The sequence below is a fragment of the Desmodus rotundus genome, chromosome 8, assembly GCF_022682495.2.
Source record: "Desmodus rotundus isolate HL8 chromosome 8, HLdesRot8A.1, whole genome shotgun sequence".
NCBI lineage: Eukaryota > Metazoa > Chordata > Mammalia > Chiroptera > Phyllostomidae > Desmodus > Desmodus rotundus.
In genome coordinates, this window is record NC_071394.1 from 32,570,413 (window position 1) to 32,589,012 (window position 18,600).

At 33.2% G+C, this 18,600-nt stretch overlaps 1 protein-coding gene across 6 annotated transcripts in view; it reads left to right on the top strand.

Annotated features, from left to right (window-relative positions):
• The window catches only part of TRIQK (triple QxxK/R motif containing), a 68,422-nt gene extending 50,053 nt beyond the window's left edge, over positions 1–18,369 (top strand). For 4 of the 6 annotated variants that reach the window (XM_024572307.3, XM_071222227.1, XM_071222228.1 and 1 more), the window contains 3 exons: positions 1,676–1,729; positions 13,030–13,115; positions 17,250–18,369. In XM_024572307.3, coding sequence (XP_024428075.1) covers positions 1,676–1,729; positions 13,030–13,115; positions 17,250–17,363 — 254 coding nt within the window. In that variant the 3' untranslated portion in view covers positions 17,364–18,369. The remainder of the gene's footprint in view (positions 1–1,675; positions 1,730–13,029; positions 13,116–17,249) is intronic. The other 2 variants (XM_045181671.2, XM_045181672.2) reach the window with 1 other exon arrangement.
• The last annotated feature ends 231 nt before the right edge of the window (positions 18,370–18,600 follow it).

The window sequence follows — 18,600 nt, forward strand, 5'->3', positions numbered from 1 at the left end:
CTTAAACATACAGGCAATATAGAACATGCCTATCTTCTCAGATAGCTCCTCGTATCTGCATTCTGTTCCCATAGAAAGTTCTCTTTTCTGTTTTACTTAGTCTGGAGAATACAGGGTGGGTCAAAAGTAGATTTACAGTTGTGAGTATGTGAAACACAGAGTTTATTCTTATAGTATTATTTATTAATTATTATGTTCTTTTCTACATGAACAACTGCAAATCTACTCCCCCCCACCCCCTGTATAAATAAGCACATGACCTACCTGTCTCACAGGGCTCTTGTAAGGTTTGTGAGAAGTATCACAGCAGCTGGTGAACTCTGTGTTGCATGGGTGTCACAGAATGAGTTACTCTGTGTGTACGTTGCAAATACGGTGCTGATAATCAAACAAAATATGTTAAAACTAGGAGAGTGAGGGTTTACTTTTGTTTAGTCTTTTTAAGGATAATGCCCTGCAGTTTTGAGATTCTCGTGCATACATTCTAGAATGTCCTATAAATAAAAGGTTTTTCTAAAGGTAGAGAAAGAAATGAAATAGAAAAGCTATTAGTTAACTCATAAAAAAATAATTAACATAACTAACTCAAGGATTTTCTCAAGGAAGGATTTTCTGATTTTCTGTGACAGAGTTCGAAGGTACCAGGAGCCTGAACTCACACTAAGGATGATGGATTTTCTGTTACTGGTAGCATCTCTTTCAGATAGAGCCCTGTGCAGATGTTCCCAAGATATAGTACAAAATGTGAGGAAGGGCTAAAAGCAGCTACAGTGATCTTGGGGGGATATTTCAGCACTGGTGTTTAAAAAAGTACAAGTAGCAAACGAAGTGAGTATTCCAGTGTTTTGTGAATATTAAAGTTATTAGTAAGCTAATTTAGATTGCTAATAAACTTTCTCATATGTGTGTAATGTCCCCTTTTTACTAAATCTCATTTATGTAAACTTAGTATGGTCAGTTAGTAATTATATTTGGCAAGACTGGTACCATTCTTGGAACAGTGACTTTAACATTATTGTTTAATATTTATCATCTGCTAAAAGTTTTGCCTTTCAATTATGTGCTAAATGACAGTGATTAATGGCTTTCATAAAAGCCTTTTTTTAAAAAACAATATTCTTCGCTCAGGTAAGAATCCAATGAGCTGACACTGCCACTGGAAATACCTTGTAGTTGTAGAATCTTCAGAGTGCGTGGATGCTGTTTTAATTATTGTAGCATGGTCTGGAAGTGTGAACTGAACCGAGGTGAAAACCCTCACTTTCAAGGCAATAAACTGAGAAAAATGAAATACTGCTGACTCCAAGGGGAAGTAAATTGGTTTGGGCCTTATCATTTCTTCAGAAACAATTTTTAAAAAATAGATGGTATGACATTGGCTAATATTCCATGTATTATTCTAGAGATAAGTAATTTCAAAAATGAAAGCAAGAATTTTATGAACTGTTTTAACATAGGTATTTTATAAATAGTTGTTAATAAGTGTATCAGTCCAAATATTTATATGTGCTAGGCAAATTATATAAAAATACAACTAATTTACTTCTAAAACTCTCTTTTCTTATGTAATAGAAGTAGCTAACAAACATTAGACATCTTGTGCTGGGAACATCTTTTTTTTTATCCTCACAGCAGTCTTATGAAATAGGAACAATTATTACCTTAACTATTACAGATCACGGAAACCCGGCACAGATGGTTGAAGAATTTTCCCAAGGTTCTACAATTGGTAAGAGTTAGAGCCAGGACTCAATTTCAGAAAATTGACCGCAGAAGCCCTTTCCTGTACTACTTCCCTGGCCAGACATTACATGTCGGCAGATGTAAAGATAACGAAGTCACAAGATCTAAGTTCATGAAGTCAACCCTGTAACAGCACTGTAGCTGTGGTGAGAGTCCCCACATCTCTGCTCCTAGTTTGGAAATGCTAAGGCCAAAATAGGGTTCTTGCATTTCTTAATTCTTTCTGTATTTATCAAGCAACTAAGACTTTATTATAGTTTATTTATGCCATACAGTTCTATACATATTTACCAATTCCTTTGATCCTACTTCTCTTTTCCATCCCGTACCGTCTATGATCCTTGAAATCCTCTTCTTTGTGTCCGATGGGCATTTTTTTCAGAACTTCCTAGGATATCTGCCTGCTGTGACAAGTTCTCAGTTTCTTTCCTCTATGATATTGTCATACCATTATTTTTGAAATGAGTTTCCTCTGCTTATAGAATTCTCATTTGGCAGTTTTTATTTTTATTTCATCGTGTGCTTTTCAACACATGAGAATATCATGCCACTGCATTTAGACCTTTGTTTTTAAGGGCCCTGGCTGGTGTGGCTCAGTGGGTTGGGCGTTGTCCCGCAAAGCAAAGACTGTTGTTTTTGCTGCTGAGAATCAATCTAAATGTCGCTTCTTTGAAAATGATAGTAATATTTTAAACATTTTTACTGTAATTTCTATATTTGATATTATTTAATTTTACAGTATCTCTTTTTTCTTCATCAACATTGACTGAGACTTATCCAATTGTATACACATTATAACGAGTTAGCTTTTGTTACTGTAGGTTCTGTTGGTTTTTTTTTGTGTGATTCTACTCTTGTCTTTATGATTTCCTTCATTTTAATTCTCTAACTTTTTCTTTAGATATTTGAGCTGGATGCTTTATTATTTATTATTCAAATGTTTTTTACTAATATACTCATTTAATGGATCTGTTTTCTTCATTATATCATTGGCATCATTACATTATTTAGAGCTTTCTTAAGTTGTTCAATTATATAAATTATATGTTATATAATATATATTCAATATAATATCTATTGAATTACATATGAGTGATAAATACAGATATTTCAAATTGACTTTAACCTGATTAATTTTTATTTTCAGAGAATATTTTCAATATGATGTCAGATTTTGGAATTAAGTTTTCCTCTGTTGCTTAGAATGTGATCAGTTTTGTTAATTGGTCTGTTTTTGAAAGGAGTAGGTATTCTCTAACATTCAGGTGTAATACTGCTTATGTTAGTTGTGTTATTTATTCTGTTTTGTACTTTACGTGAATGTTTGAACTGTCATTCTGTGAGAAAGGAGAATTAAAACACCCTCACTAAGACTGTGGAGATTATGGAGCTACTTTTTCAGTGTTGGTTTATATATTATAGTGTGAGGCTATGTTTTTGTTGCATAGCATTTCTAAACCGGTATATATTTCTGGGAATTCCTCCTTTTCTATTAAATAATGGACTCATTTATAAATGCTATGAAGGCTTTTCTTAGAGTTGTTTTTGTCTCACATTGACATTGGTAAATATCTCTTTTTGTTTAATATTCTGATACTTAATTTTCCACCCCTTTCCAATCATCTAACCTTGACACTGTTTTGTGTTTTTGATATAGTCTATGATTCTTTGATTTTGAGCAAGCAAATTTAATCCCATATCATTTATTGTGAATGAACAATCCAGATTATCTTTTCACAGTTTTATTATGTATTTTTGATCTTTTTTTTCTTGCCAATCTCTATAATAACCTTCTTTTCTGAAAATTTTTTAAAGTTTTGCATTCAATTTCTTCTCTCTCAATTTTCTCAAATTTTATCTGGTACATTTGACTTAATGAAATCTAAAATGTATCAATATCTTTATCATAAACAATATAAAGTTTTTAACTCTTTATACCAGATTACTCCTGTTGTTTATGTTGTTTTATTAATTTCTCTCTTGTTTTTAAAAGCACACACTCAGTGATTACAATTATTATTTTTAAGTTTTTAATCACCAGTGGTAACTTAGGTTTGCTGCTTTTACTAAGCTCAGCCTTTTGTGTTTCCCATCTCGCTTCTGGTGAATTTCCTTGCTCCTTTGCCTTCACGAAAGTATTCATTAGTATCAAAATTTCTCAGTGTCTCCTTTACAGACAGTATTGTTATATTGCATTCATACTTAAGGAATAATTTAGCTGGGTACATAATTCTAGTTGATATTTGAATCGGCTGTCCGTCTCTGTCTCTCTCTCTGTCATTTATTTATTGCTATTTCTAAATTGCACCCATGGATATATAATTTCAGTGACCTTTTAGTCATGTGTAAAATGTCTATTAGATAATTTAAAAATCATTTTTTATTCTATTTCTTTGGTTTTTCTCCCTTAATTATTTTAAACTCCAATTATAGATTCTTCTCCCATTTCTCTTAGGGTACCAACTTTCCCATTGGTTGTATTGACTTATTCTGCCTCATGCTATTTTTTTCTTCTTCCTTTCTGTTTTTTAAAATCCCTTTGGGCTTTATGGTTCTGAGTGTGTGTATCCAGGTTCAGTAGAGGCTCGTTTGTTTTTGTTTCTGTTTTCTTCCTTTGTGACAGCCCTAGCAGTCTGAATTGTGAAGCTTTTTTCCAGAGCCATGTGCTACTTAATTACTGACAGTAAGGATTTTATGGTTTTGGGACCATTATTCTGGATTTATTTGTTGGTTTAATATTCCTGAAATTTGAACCTCACACCTTGTTTTGGGTCTAAAGGCTTCAGATTTGTATTTCTCACAGGAGACACATCTTTCCCCCATACCCCAAATTTAGAGGAAGCAGGAAGACTCATTCCTATTTCACCAAACAAGTGCGGACTATTTTTCTCTCTCTTTGTATGACACAGTCAGCCCTTTGAGGACCTTAACTTTCTCGGTCTGTCTCAGTGTCAGCTTTTGTCTCACAGAGGCACTGTGCATGCCTGGGCCTTAAAAGCCAATGTGCCTGACACCCAAAACCAAGCACTGACATGCCGCCCGCCACCTCCACGCCAGGGCTACCAGAATGTCAGCTGGAACTAGCTGTCTTGATTTCAGGATATTTTGTTGTTGTTTATTTCTGGCATTTGAACATCTCCTTTATTTCCTCTTACCATAAATACTTGTACGTATGTGTGTCTCTGTAAACATAATGTATACATTTATAGCATTATAGAATGGACATTTTCCTACTGTTTTTATGTACTTATATGAGAAAAGGGTCTGTCTCAGTTCAGCCTACCATACATTCAGGACTGGAAGTCCTTTGAATATTTTATTTTATTTTATTTTATTTTAATTTATTGATTTGAGAGAGAGAGAGATAGAGAGAGAGAAACACTGATTTGTTGCTCCACTTATTGATACATTCATTGGTTGATTCTTGTCTGTGCCCTGACTGGGGATGGAACCCACAGCCTGGTGTATCGGGACAGTTTTCTAACCAACTGAGCTACATGGCCCAGGCAAGATCTTTGAATATTTTACTTCACTGATTGCTCATACCACTTTTTTTTCCTACCTGTTTTAAATATATATGCATGCATGTATTTATATATTTATATTTTTACTTATCAGGATTGAAATACATTCTTCTTGCAGGTAGAAGCTCTATATTTTTGCATCCCTAATGATTATCCCTAACGATTGAAAGTATTTAATGAACATTTGTTAAAGTGATCAATAAAACAATTTCCCTAATTCTTAGATAAAATTCTATTTACCCTTTGTTTAAACTACTCTAAAGTAGTCTTAAATGTTTTGTCATTTTTCTTAAAATAAAAAGCAGTGTATTTAACTGACTTGAAAATATATTTTAATAATGCTATTTAACTTTTCTGAAGTTTTTAAATCTTCCTTTGATACTTTTTGTTGTTTTCCTTTGGTTTTATCTCTCTGACCCCAAGGGTACATTACAAATAGCAAGTATTTAAGAAAAATATTTGTTGAATTTTTTGGCTAGGAGCAAACTAAAATTGATACACTTTATAGTATCTTCTTAGTTACATTCCCCTGCGTACATAAGTAAGTTGCTTGGTTAGCATTTTTAGTGTGATTTTTTGGAAAGTAACTTATATCTCATGAGCAACTTGTTTGTTCATCTTTATAGCGACCCAAAGCATAGTACTTGTTTATTAGTATTTAATGTGGTGTTAGGGGATGGTGTATCCTTTATAATGTAGGATTAATATCAAGCTGTTTGTCCAAACATTGAAAAATTATAATTGGTTTGAGTTGCCTCTATTACATAATATTTAAAAGTTTGCATGAGGTTTTCATTTGTAAGGATTTATTTACCAGCTTCCTCTCATCTGCCCAGATATTTATAAATTTGAGAAAAATACTTTTTTGAAGATTTTACTTCCATACCTAACACCTCTTTTTATTTTTAAGGGAACATGTGACATCATTTTGTATGTCTGGCTCACTATAAAAGTGTACTATGTTGGTAATAATTCACTGGATCTGTATTTTATATGGTGTTTCTGGTTTTATAATGATTTTCTTTTTATCATCTTGTTTAACATTTTTATTATTATTTGCCTGTGACCATGCCATTTGTGATTTTGCTCATTTTGTTGTTATCAAAAAGTCGACCCTTTGTACTGACTGACATAGGTGCTGAGTTTGCTGTAGGATTCCATAAGCAATGCTATTGACCCTTGCTTTTGTGATGCATTTTCTACAGTTACTTGTGGTGTTTAGTGTAGCAACTAAAAAATTGTATTCATATGTCAGTTGAGAAATTACTTTATATTCCAAATCGAACTGCCCTTTTGAATATAATCTTGTTAATATGAGAAAAGTAAGATGCCAAACAGTGTTTTGCTTTTGGAAGAAGCAAGGAGGGGTTTGGAGCAGTTGATGAGAAATTATTCTAAAAATGTAGAAGGGAATATAAAAGTCTTTACTGTCAATTACCAAATTTTGATTTTGTCAGTATTTTTGGCATGCTGTAAATAACTCATCTTCTAGTAATTTCTTTGAGCAATTAAGTTTAGACTGCAAATTTTTCTTTTCAAATATTTTGACTCTTATGCCTTTGCTTTTCCTTTGTATCTTAATTGGTGTGGTCTATATAAATGGACAATAAATTATATATCTTTGTTATAGAGATCAGACAGTGAATAGAACTTGGTATTCATCCCAGACAGAATTATGATTGAATGTATTTGCAAGATTAAAGCACTGAATTTACTTTTTTCTAATTAAAGGCAATTAAAGATTTCCAGACACAAATAAAAGACAATGAATTGAGGAATAAGTGTAGGAGCAAGTCCATTTGCAGGTGAAAAGATGTGCCTTTGAAGCAGAACCAGCTGTATTTTCATTGAAAGAATAACAGTTTAGGAAGCTTTTCTGCATGGGCTTGCTTGATAGCATAATGTACTCATAAGCAGCTTATGCAGTATTCAGAAAATAACAGCGCATTAATTTTTAAAGCAGCCAAGGCAGAGGTAGAGCTATACTGGCACATGGTGGTAATGAGTGTGGTTAGAATAAAGTCCGCTGTTGAGAAACAAAAAGAACTGGGCTTCTGAAAGATGAACATTTATAAAGCAATAACCAGATATTCACATGATAATGAACTTTGGTAACAATATCAACAAAGGGCAAAGATGCAGTCATTTCTGGACAAAACTAAGGAATCAAAAAGCAAATACCAAAAGCAGTTAAATAATCTAATTTTTCACCTAACTAAGGTAACTCAGTAAAACAGTGGCATAGGTAAAACTGAGTATTGCCTTAAATATTAAATAATTCATGACAGAAACATAGGTTTTTATGTTGCATTAAATAGAGCACATAAATTACTCTATTTCTAAATTAATGTAATATGAGGAATGGTAAGTGATAATATTAAGGTACCCAGATATTTCTGATTTTTTATTAACTATATGTTTTTATAGCTACTTGTAGTTATTTATAGAAACAGTGCTCATGCTAAAGTTAAATATATTAATTATACTGAATAAGAAAGAAATTTTAACACAGATAATATTGACTTATTAGAAATTATAACTGAACATGGCTTTTTAAAATATTATTTAAGAAGTAGATATACATAGATTGTCTGCAAAGTACATATAAATAAAAATTATGAATATATGTGGTATTATCTTTGCTATCAAAAGTCCACGTATAATTTGAATTTGTTTTTGCACCAGTGTTTTCTTTTTAGTTATGATTTTGCTTTTAGTTGATACCCATAATCCTTGTTTAAGACTTGAAACAGGAAATTCTGTTGCCGTGAGTTTTCAAATGTATTTTCAATTCATGTTTCACAGGAAAAATAGGAGACAGATTGCTTTGATTTGTTAAAGTTGCTTGCAGTGGGAAGTGGACACATATTACTAGGTAAATCTTAGTCTTCTGTAATTGGAAGAAACTTGATAACTGTTTTGGGCATAAGATTGATTAAAGTGAATCCAAGGAAGTATATCTATTACGCTTTGGTCTTAGTTTTATAAGAATGTGAGCCAGAGCTGGGAATAGCCATGCTTCCAGAGTAAAATAAGAAGTAGAAACTGGTGGTGGAAAGAGAAAGTTCTGCAGAGCCAGTTAAGACTTGAATTCAGTCAATCACAACTAAACTCTTACTCTTATCTCCTGGAATCTATCAATGGTTAATCTCCCCTTTTCTTCCTCCTTTGCCATCCCTCTCGCCCTCTTCCTCATTTTTATGCTATTTCAATTTGGATTTTCCGTCTTTTATCATGAAAATAAACCTGAAGAACATCTAAGATCCTCAATAATTATCCAAGTGTTTTCCAACCAAGCCTGGGATTGCTGTTCTCTAAATCCAGGATCTTGAGATATTGAATAATATTGAGTGATATTTTGTCTTTCTTTCCTTCTCTCTCTCTCTTTCTTTGTTTCTTTCTTTCTTCTAATGTGCTAGCCTCAGGGAAGAGGAAGAAGTATTTTTATAAATTTGATAATGCTGATTTTACAGAGAAATTGATTGTTTATAAAAATGGGCATTACACTCTGGGAGTAAGAAAAGAAATATCCGTTCAGTTTTCATTGTCTGTACTCTAGCTAGTCATAGTGGTTATAATTTATGACCTACCTCCTCCAACATTCACTCTAGATCTTCTTGTCTTTATCAAGCACCTTGGTTTGATGAGCCTTTTGCCTTTAGTGGGTAACCCAGGTTTTCATATCTGAAGGTCCTAGGTGATTCTTCTAGTTAGAAAGTTACAGAGAAATTTTATTAAATTTTACCATTGGTCATCATAGTATGTGGGATTACCTTAGGAGTTCCCTCACATGTTTTCATGTTCCTTCTGGCCTTCACTATGTATTAATGAATCATATAATCCTTGACAACCAGCATCAGTTGTTCCAGCCAACACCGATTCACCATTTTGCCTGTTTACCGATAGGTTTGAATAATCCAAACTGACTAGGTGACAGACTCAGATTCTAAGTAAGGAAAAGTAACATTGTTTTTTTTCAGGTTACCTCTCTTTCCAGGTTAAGTGCACAACAAAATGTACTACTCAAACTTTGCTACTGGGAAGATTTCCATTATATTTAGATTGTCTTGAGGGCATCTCCAAGGATGGCAGTTTACTTCCAGCTTTGGGCAGCATATTATAGAGAGCCTTCTACAAACAGTTTGTGCCACACATCTATTTGCACTGCCCTCATTCATTCATCCCAGAAAGCCTTCTGAATCATCCTAATAGTTTCTGTGGAGGAATGTTCAAACTTAACACAAAATTTGATGCAGATGCATTGCTCTACTTGCTCAGTCATTTTGAATAAGGATAGCCACCTAGTACACATGCTCACTCAATGGCATCTCCAGCCCCCACTGACTAGTACAGTGAAGTCGTCGTTGTTCACACATGCACATTCCAGTCCACTTTCCTTGGCTGCCAGGTTACATTGATGTTGCACAAACTGTTCTCATTATATTAACAATGGCTGGACTTTTTCTGGACAGACCTCATTCTTATCACATGTGTCAGCAATTCTGCTCAGATTATTGAAAATATATGTTCATATAAAAACCTGGACACCTGTGTTTATAGGAGCTCTTGTCATGCTTGCCAAACACTGAACATAACCTAAATGTACTTCAGTGAGTGAATTGATAAACTATGGTAACTTCATAGAATGGAAAGCTAATTAGCAGTCAGGAAACAATGAATTGCTTATATATATTGAATACAACTTGGGTGAAACGTAAAGACTTCATGCCACTTGATTGAAAAGACAAATCTATAGAAATGAACTGTAGACCGGTGGTTGCCGGGAGTTACAGGTGGGAAGAGGAGTGGGTACAGAAGGATAGCACAGCGTGTTTTTCGGAATGATGGAACTAGTCTGTGTCCTAATTATGGTATCAGTTACATGAATCTATTTATGAATGTGAACATTCGTAGAACTCTATACCAAAAGGGAAAAAATATCAATTTCACTATATGATAATTTAAAATTAGGGTATAATTCTATGCATGGTGCCAGATGAAGACTAGACTTATCACAGTGATTACCTTATAAGGTATATAAATGTCTAATTACTATTTTGTTCACCTGAGAATAACATAATATTGCATGTCAACTGTAACTGAAAATTATTTTAAAGCAATAAAATAAAAACCATAAAAGTGTTACAGGATTACGTGGGAAGACAGAAGCACAAATCAGTCAATAGCAGAAATGGGAGGAAACGCTATTGTTACCTAAATTATATCTTGGGAAGAAATGACATGAATAGTATCACTGAGAATAGAGAAACAGGATGACTTGAGGCCCCAGATTGGTTTCTTTGGCTTGAATTGTCCATGTTTTCCCTCATATAAAGTGTAATGAGCAATTGCTAAATAAATACCGACTTTGGTTATTACATTATTAATATAACCAAAATCAGACCCAAGTGTATTTAAGAAATCAGCTATATATAAAATCTAGATTTTATAAATGTACTTTTTTCCAAGTGTAAGTGTTCAGCAAGTGGGGGCTTCTGTATTTTGTATTTTTTTACAATCAGGTGAACATAGGTGCCTTTATTGAAGCTTTGTAAAAATAAAATGTCAAACACCTCTTTGGATATAATGGAAAGATCTGGTTTTAGTTATAAAGAATTTAATAGATGCTGCCGTGAATGTTTTCACTGCGTAGGCTGAAACCGTGGTTTTCAGTATATACTTTTGGATGAACTGAAGTCATAGTTATCACAGTTAGCAAGGAGAATGCTGAATTAATGACATATTCAGTATTTGGAGCAGTACCAGATGTACAATAATTTTTGAAACTATCTACTCAAAAACACAGTTTCAAATGTTCATATCAAATTTAATATATAGCTAGAATATTATTCTCTAAGAGATTATAGGATTTGAATCAAAATAGAACACATTTATTTAACCAATGCTTAAAGGCATGTGAAATAGAGTAATAAAATCTCACTTTAACTGACTCTTTGAAGTATATTTGAATCTGTTTTATGAACAGCGTATGGGTTAAGTTAGTCTTTTTTCATTTGTTTATTTTTCCCCCTGCACTCAGGGGTTATTATAGGGTATATGTGAGATAAAACAAGGATGACTTCTTGGCCTCATATCCATAATCTTTCAATTCCATTGTAGATTCTCATTAGAAACTTGCTTTGTAAGCCTGGGTGTCAGAGACATTTGCTACGCCACCATTTTCGTGGTTCTGACCTGTTTTGTATCTCGGCAGGGATGGCGACGGGAATAGTCTGACCATTGAGATGTGAAATCAGAATGAACGTTTGTCAAGGTTTTTCCAGTGAAATCAAATGTTGCTCATTTTAAATGGGTCAGAGTAATATTTTTCTGTATTTAGTTCATTCTATAATTTAAATTTAGATTATTTGATACACATTTTTACAATTCACTTATCTCTGGATTATTGGACCTGCATCATCAAATAGCATTTATTAAGCTTTTGCGTGCGTGTGGATCCAGAATGACTGCTGTGTAACAGTGGTTAGGAGCATAGCATACACTCTTTCTCTTAAACAAATTGACCTCCAGCCAAATAGACACTTTCACGTGTCTAGTGCACACATCTAGAGCCTATCTTCATTACTCCCATCCAATTGACTCAATTCTCTGTCATTTCTAATTTTAAAAACATTTTAGGAATTTTAAACACAAATTTGAATCATTAGCAGACACATTAAGAAATACGTCACACATTGAATTTTCATGATCTATTTTAGGTTAGATCAACCGCTTTCAAGTTTATTTCAGTGTGTGGAAGATGTGGAAATTAAAGAAAATAAAGGAGGAAGTTTTGGAAAGGCACCAGTCACTGAAAGGAGAGGCAGTAAGATGCAAATAACAAGGCTGCATACCAGCATAAAATTGCTGCACAAATGCTGACTCCCACTCAGAATGACTATTATACTGTTACAGCTGAGACTCATGTGACCCAGTTCCTAGTTGAGGGTGAGGTTAACAAACATGTATATTCCAGTCAGTGCTTTTGTTGTTGTTGTTAAGCCTGTTTTCTTCACAGGCTATAAAGCTCTGTTATTACTCACTGGAGTCACGAGATAGTACACGAAAAAAGAAATTTGGTGACCCTAAGTCATTTTTGTACATTTTTTCCCTATGAAATGTGGTAGAGAAGATTAAAACTAATACTAAATGTAGCTATCCTGTATCTTTTATGTAGCCATGTTTATTCCGTCTTGTATTAAGAGCAAACACGTTAAATATATGTTTTCTCTAATGGATTCAATGAGTAAAAATTAATTATCTACAGTTCCTTTTTTCTTAGATTATTATTTGGAAAAATTTGAGATAGTTCAGAAGTTGATTATTTAAATAATATATCCATAATAAAATAAATTTATAATGAGCTGTTAGATTATGAAGAAAAAGTTAACTTTACCTATTAATGGGATCTTATGTATACTCATTTATTTACATTTTGTTTCCAAATGCTTCCACAAGTTTACTTTCTGTACTTTAAACATCTTATTCTCTAAAAGAAGTTTTTGTCTTGTTTTTTTTTTTTTTTTTTGATAATCACTGCACAGCAAATCAATGATGCCTGTCAAGTCTTTTTCCTGAAAACGTAGAGGAGGAGGAAAAGTTGACCTTAGGGAGACAAGTTCATGGTTTCCATAATTGGGAACTACTTTGCAACTTTGTGTCCTGGTTTTACTCTACTTAAACATTCTTTGACATTTCAGATGGCTGTTAAACATAAAGTACATATAAGCATAACTCATTGTCTGAAATTATTTTTTTCTAGGTAAACAGGATTATAAAAAAGCCCACCTTATTTTACGAGCTACCAAATTGAAAGCAGAAGCAAAGAAAACAGCAATAGGAATAAAGGTACATATACTGGGTAATTTTAAAATTTGATATATGCATGCCATTTTATTTTCTAAAACTGGATTGCATAAATGTTGAATTCTAAGTGTTTTATGACATTTCAAAATCTAAGATGAATGCCAGAATTGAAGATTTTTATAATGAATTTATTTAATGGGAAACATCCTTCCTATCCAGAGATTTTACCAGGTCTTAACATGAAACACAATGTCACTTGGAAGAACCGGTTCTACTTAAATCGCAGTTTATTTTTTCTCTAGCTACTGTGTATGCCTTTTACTGATTTATGTGGCCTGAATCAAAAACTCTCATTTTTAATAAAATTCATTTGACAGTTGTTTAAGTTTTACATGTAATTATATATACTTAGATTATTAATATATGCAGATTTACTCTTCGAATTATTATTGTTGTCAGTGCTCTCCATGATAAAATTCCAACGATGTTCCCATACTTGTTCTCTTAGAAAAGCAGTGTTTTAACTACTTAAGAGGGATATATGCAGCTGGGGATGATGTTAGCAGATATTAATCCAATGTGTTAGTACAATGAAATTCAACAAAATTACATTTCCATTATTACCCATGTCAATTCTTTGCCAAGTATTTAGAGTCAAATTAAACTATAAATAGAAAAATTAATTTGGTGGCTCCACTGTCAAGTGTGTAAAACTATAATGACTAGTACTTATATTTTATTTAAATATTAGAACGTTAAAAGGAGATTATGATTTTCTATCTGACAGATAAGAAAAATCAATTTTTCTAAGTTATAGCTGATAGCAAATGCCAAGGTATTACCACGAAGCTGTAACAGCTGTTGAACTGCCAGATGATATATTTGGTTGTCTTCCAGAACTTGCTATTATGATTATGAAACGCTGCCTTCTTTTTACTCCTGATTGCTGATTTTGATCAAGCATTGCCGTGTGATGCGGTATGTTTTTACAATGCAATCTCCTCAGTTACTGCTGTCAGTTTTTAATGGAAAAAAGAAAGCGAATTGCTTTTTTGTTGAAAAGAGAGACGATTAATCTTTTGAAGTTTTCTTCTAATTTCATATGAAATTTCATTCATCTTTAAAATTATTTCCATGATATGACCTTTCTAAAAGCAATGCTTAATTTTATCATTCTACAATTAGTTACCTGATTATCTTGTCTTGTAACAAGAGCATTTGTTTGTCATTTCTCACCAAAGGAATATGACACGTACTTTTATCTTTCACAATGTGGTGTTTTAGTTTTCTTTTGTTTTTTGTTTTTGTTATCTTTTTAAGAAAAACATTGGGGTGGCAAATTCCACTTGGGGCACAATATAATGAACAGCTGTCAAGGAAAGTTTGAGAAAACAGTGCAGCCATTTATCTGTAAATATGTATCACTTTCTTATACACACCCTCTTTTTTTATATAGTCTTACAATTTTGGGTATTGTTATAATGTAAGGAAATCGCTGTGTTCCCAGTATAAGTCTACCTGAAAGTGCGATCGTTTGTCTTTTTGAAAGCAATGTGGAGTTTATCTTTTTATGCGAAATTTTTTCTTTGATTTCATTTACAATTTGAAGTATGTATAGAAGAGTTGCTGACATCAGAACGTAACTTTTGAAAAAATAAGCCAGCACATTTAGATTTGTGAACCTGTGGGGAAAAGCCTTAACTTTAACCATTGTTTACTTTGCTTGGAATTTATGTAAAAGGCTCATAAAATAATAGGAAACTTTTAAAAACCAGAACCATGGAGATGTTTTACACTTCAAATCTGGCATACTAATTAGTTTGCCCTGTCAAATTGTGATTGCGTTGTCATTTTAGCACAGGATTTTAAATAACAAGGTTTCTTTTAGCCATTGCTATTTAATGCTATTTAATTTCCCCGGTGAGTGATTTTATCCGTATTGATAATGTCAGAGAAGCAGCTAGGGACTAATGAACATCAAACACGCTTGACTCCTACCTGGTTGATACGGGATGGCCATAATATTATATTTTATTATTTCGGTACTTATTCTTGAAAATGAATCAGAGTTATGCTCTTAAAATAGTTTTAATATACAGAAAATGTGAATAGCTGCATGGAACAGAAAAGTCACAGCGATGAAAACCCTGAACACAAAATAAAGAGACCTAGGACCAAACCCCTCTTGTCTCTTCCCGTGACCTGGCCGGGTGCATGCTGGCACACTTATAAAGCGGAGATTATGCCATTTACTTCACAGTGTTGTCAGGAGAGTTAAGCAATAAAATGAAAACACTTGACATTGAACTTAGCACAGAGAAGCCATTTATGAATTATTAGTAGGTTGAGAAAGTATTTCTTTGAATTAGTTATTACCGGTTTGTATTAATCAGACTTTCCTTGGATGTTTGTCATTGGCCTGGAGGTCCCCTACCTCAGCTGAGTCTGCATTGTGTAACTACATCATACATTACAGAATGCTCTCAGTTTCGCTGTGGAGACAGTGTTTTGTAATAGTATTATTAGCGTTGTAAAGTTTTCAACGCACTACATAAACTTAACATATTTTGTATGTAAATCTTACTTGAACCTTTGTTATTAATTTAGAAATTAGAAAAGTGGTTTGAAAAGACAAGTTGTTGAAAAGCGCCAGTGAGAGGTGATGATCAATGAGATGAGAATGATGGCCTCCAATCAGGAGTGAAAACGTTATTCTTGCATTAAACATGTGTGAATGGTCATCTCTGCTGCTGAGCAGCTTTGCTGTCCCTGTACAGGACAGATGGCCATTGCAGTTGTGTATCACTTGTTCATTACATCCTCTTAAGATTGGTTGCTGTGTAACCAGATGGGTCTGGGAGCGCAGCTGTGGGTCTAAGAAAATAAATGAAACCTGTTTGAGTCTACCGTGCCCTTTTGAGATGCCAACGTGTTACAAACTTCAGCAAAGAAAAATGCACTTTCATTTGTCATAACATTGGTATATTAAATTGAAAAATGAAATCTTAGAAAAATAGTTGGCACTGAGTCTTTCATCCCCCTAGTTTTTATTCATATTTATTTGTATGGTTTAGAAATCTAAATAAATGTAATTATGAGCTAAACATGTGTATAAGGTGTCCATTTGTAATTTCAAATTTCAGGTTTTCATGCTTATTGTAAACCATATTCACTTTAATATTTTCAATGTTTAGTTAGCATATGTTGAATTATTGACATTGCATTCTTATAAAATGTAAAATGCATTCATGTACATGCAAATAAATTACTTTCCATAAGATAATGCCAGGAAGGGGTATGATAAATGAATGAACATTAGAAGGAGATATTAGGCCCGTTAGGAAAGTGAACTGGCACTATTGACTCTTTTTTCTGTTTAGCCAAATGATATGTTTATGTTGAGGAAGTTCCTTGATAGTGTGTATATACTTTAAAATATAGAATTTTTGAGATATAGTATGAATTTTGCCATTGTATATATAGTAAATATTTTGGCTATCAGTTCAACATAATTGATTAATATAATGCACATTAAATCAGCAAAGGAAAGAGCCAGGACCATCCTTCACAGCCGTGATAAATCACACCATATCATGCTTCACATACTAAGTGCTCAGTTTTCTGCCAGCACATTATGAACTATAGGTTTTAGAATATAAAAATTAGAGGTTAAGCAAGTAATAATTAATAAATATGTTTAAAGAGGCATAATCTAGAAACTGGTTATAATAGTTTCTTCTCATTAAGAAATGATAATTTAAAAAAACTGTGTTCAATTGCTGTAACTAAGAATGAATTTATTGAAGCAAGAAATAAAATTAAACCAAATAGATAACCGATAAACTTCGTAGGCACAATCTACATTGCTTGCCGCCAACATTTTTATATCCAAACTATGAAAATTATTTAAAAGTATAAATGTTAATTTTACTATTAGTAACCCACAAATTAAAAAAAAAGTAATAGAAATGACTCGCCCACTGATGTACTTGCCATTGAAATGACTCTTGTCTAGTACAAATAAGCTTCTTAATGGCAAAGAGTGTTAAAAATTAATGTGATTATTAGGTTCGAATTGTTCATTCTAGACTGGAGTTATGTGGTTATTTTAATGATAAACTGATAACATTAGCCAGTCTCATTTCATCCAGTGTACTTTTGCTTTTCCTTCCTCAGGAAGTTGGCCTTCTCCTGGCAGCTATACTGGCCCTCCTACTGGCTGTCTATGCTTTCTTTTATCTCAGACTCACTGCAGACGTTGACCCCGATCTGGAATCTGACGAAGATTAGCTGAGCAGCAATCGATGCATTATAAGGAGATAATTTTATAAAAGCACCTCTTGGGACCAGTGCTTTCTGAAATACCGAAACTACAACATCTTGAATTCTTTTTGCTGGTATTTTCAGTTTGCAGATATATCTTTTTAAATAGTTGCATAATATGTCAAGAAAAGAACCTTAACCTAGCAATGTAGCAAAATGTATGCTACCGAATACCTTTATAAATCTTTCTACTTTGACAGGCAACCTATTCATGGTGCATTTAGATAAAATGGAAAACAGATCCCAAATTCTTCAGATGTGTCAGCCAACCGATGTGTATTACTCCATCACTTACAGATTACTAAATCTGTTTTTGTTCCACACATATATGAGGAGTAAAAGTATCTATCCTTATTTACAAAAACGTACTCAACCCACATTCAAAGCTGAAGGAGGAATGAGAAGTCATGGAAAATTTTTCATTTTATGAAAAGGTCCTGCTTTCTTTCCAGACATATTTTGCATCATTAGAGAGACTATCTGCACACACATCTACAGTAATCTTTTTCCTCCTTCGCCAACTGCTCAGCACACATGTGCTCCATCAGAAATGGCACCTGGATGACAGAAGCGCAAAGAGCCACATATGTCTCTAAAATAAAGTTCCTTTCCTCTTAGGCTGTCTAAACTGATGTAAATAGAAAGTTCAGTTGATATTGATTTTAATTAACTGATTACTCTATTAATATAAACTTGGAATTCTATTGTAATTATGTTGTTCTGGCTGCTTGCAGCGTCAGTTCGCTCTTCTTGTTAGGGAGGTATGTCGCAATCTGTCGTGTACTTGTGCGGTCCCCTTCCCATGACAATAACAGAAGCCCTACCTCCTCAGAGTAATCTTCGTGGTTTATCTCTTAAAGCTGAACAGTACAAAGGTGTTTTAAAAATTACATTTTGTCTCTTGTCAGATAATCATGTAGAACTCTTTCATGAAAAATAAACGGAATAAAGTATGTCTCATATTACTCGCCTATGCAGTTTTCTGTTTCTGTAATTTTTTCAAGGTATTTGCGTTTGTTACAATATGACATATATATTCAATATTTTTACTGGTTATGGAATTTTTTCATATTTTTAGAGCACATGAATACATAAAGCTTAGAAAGTGGAAAAATGGAAAAACATATTTTGCAGAGTTGTTAGCCACTACCTTATATAAAGTTTTATGGAAAATGAATAGTGTGAAACGTGTGCACTAAGTGTT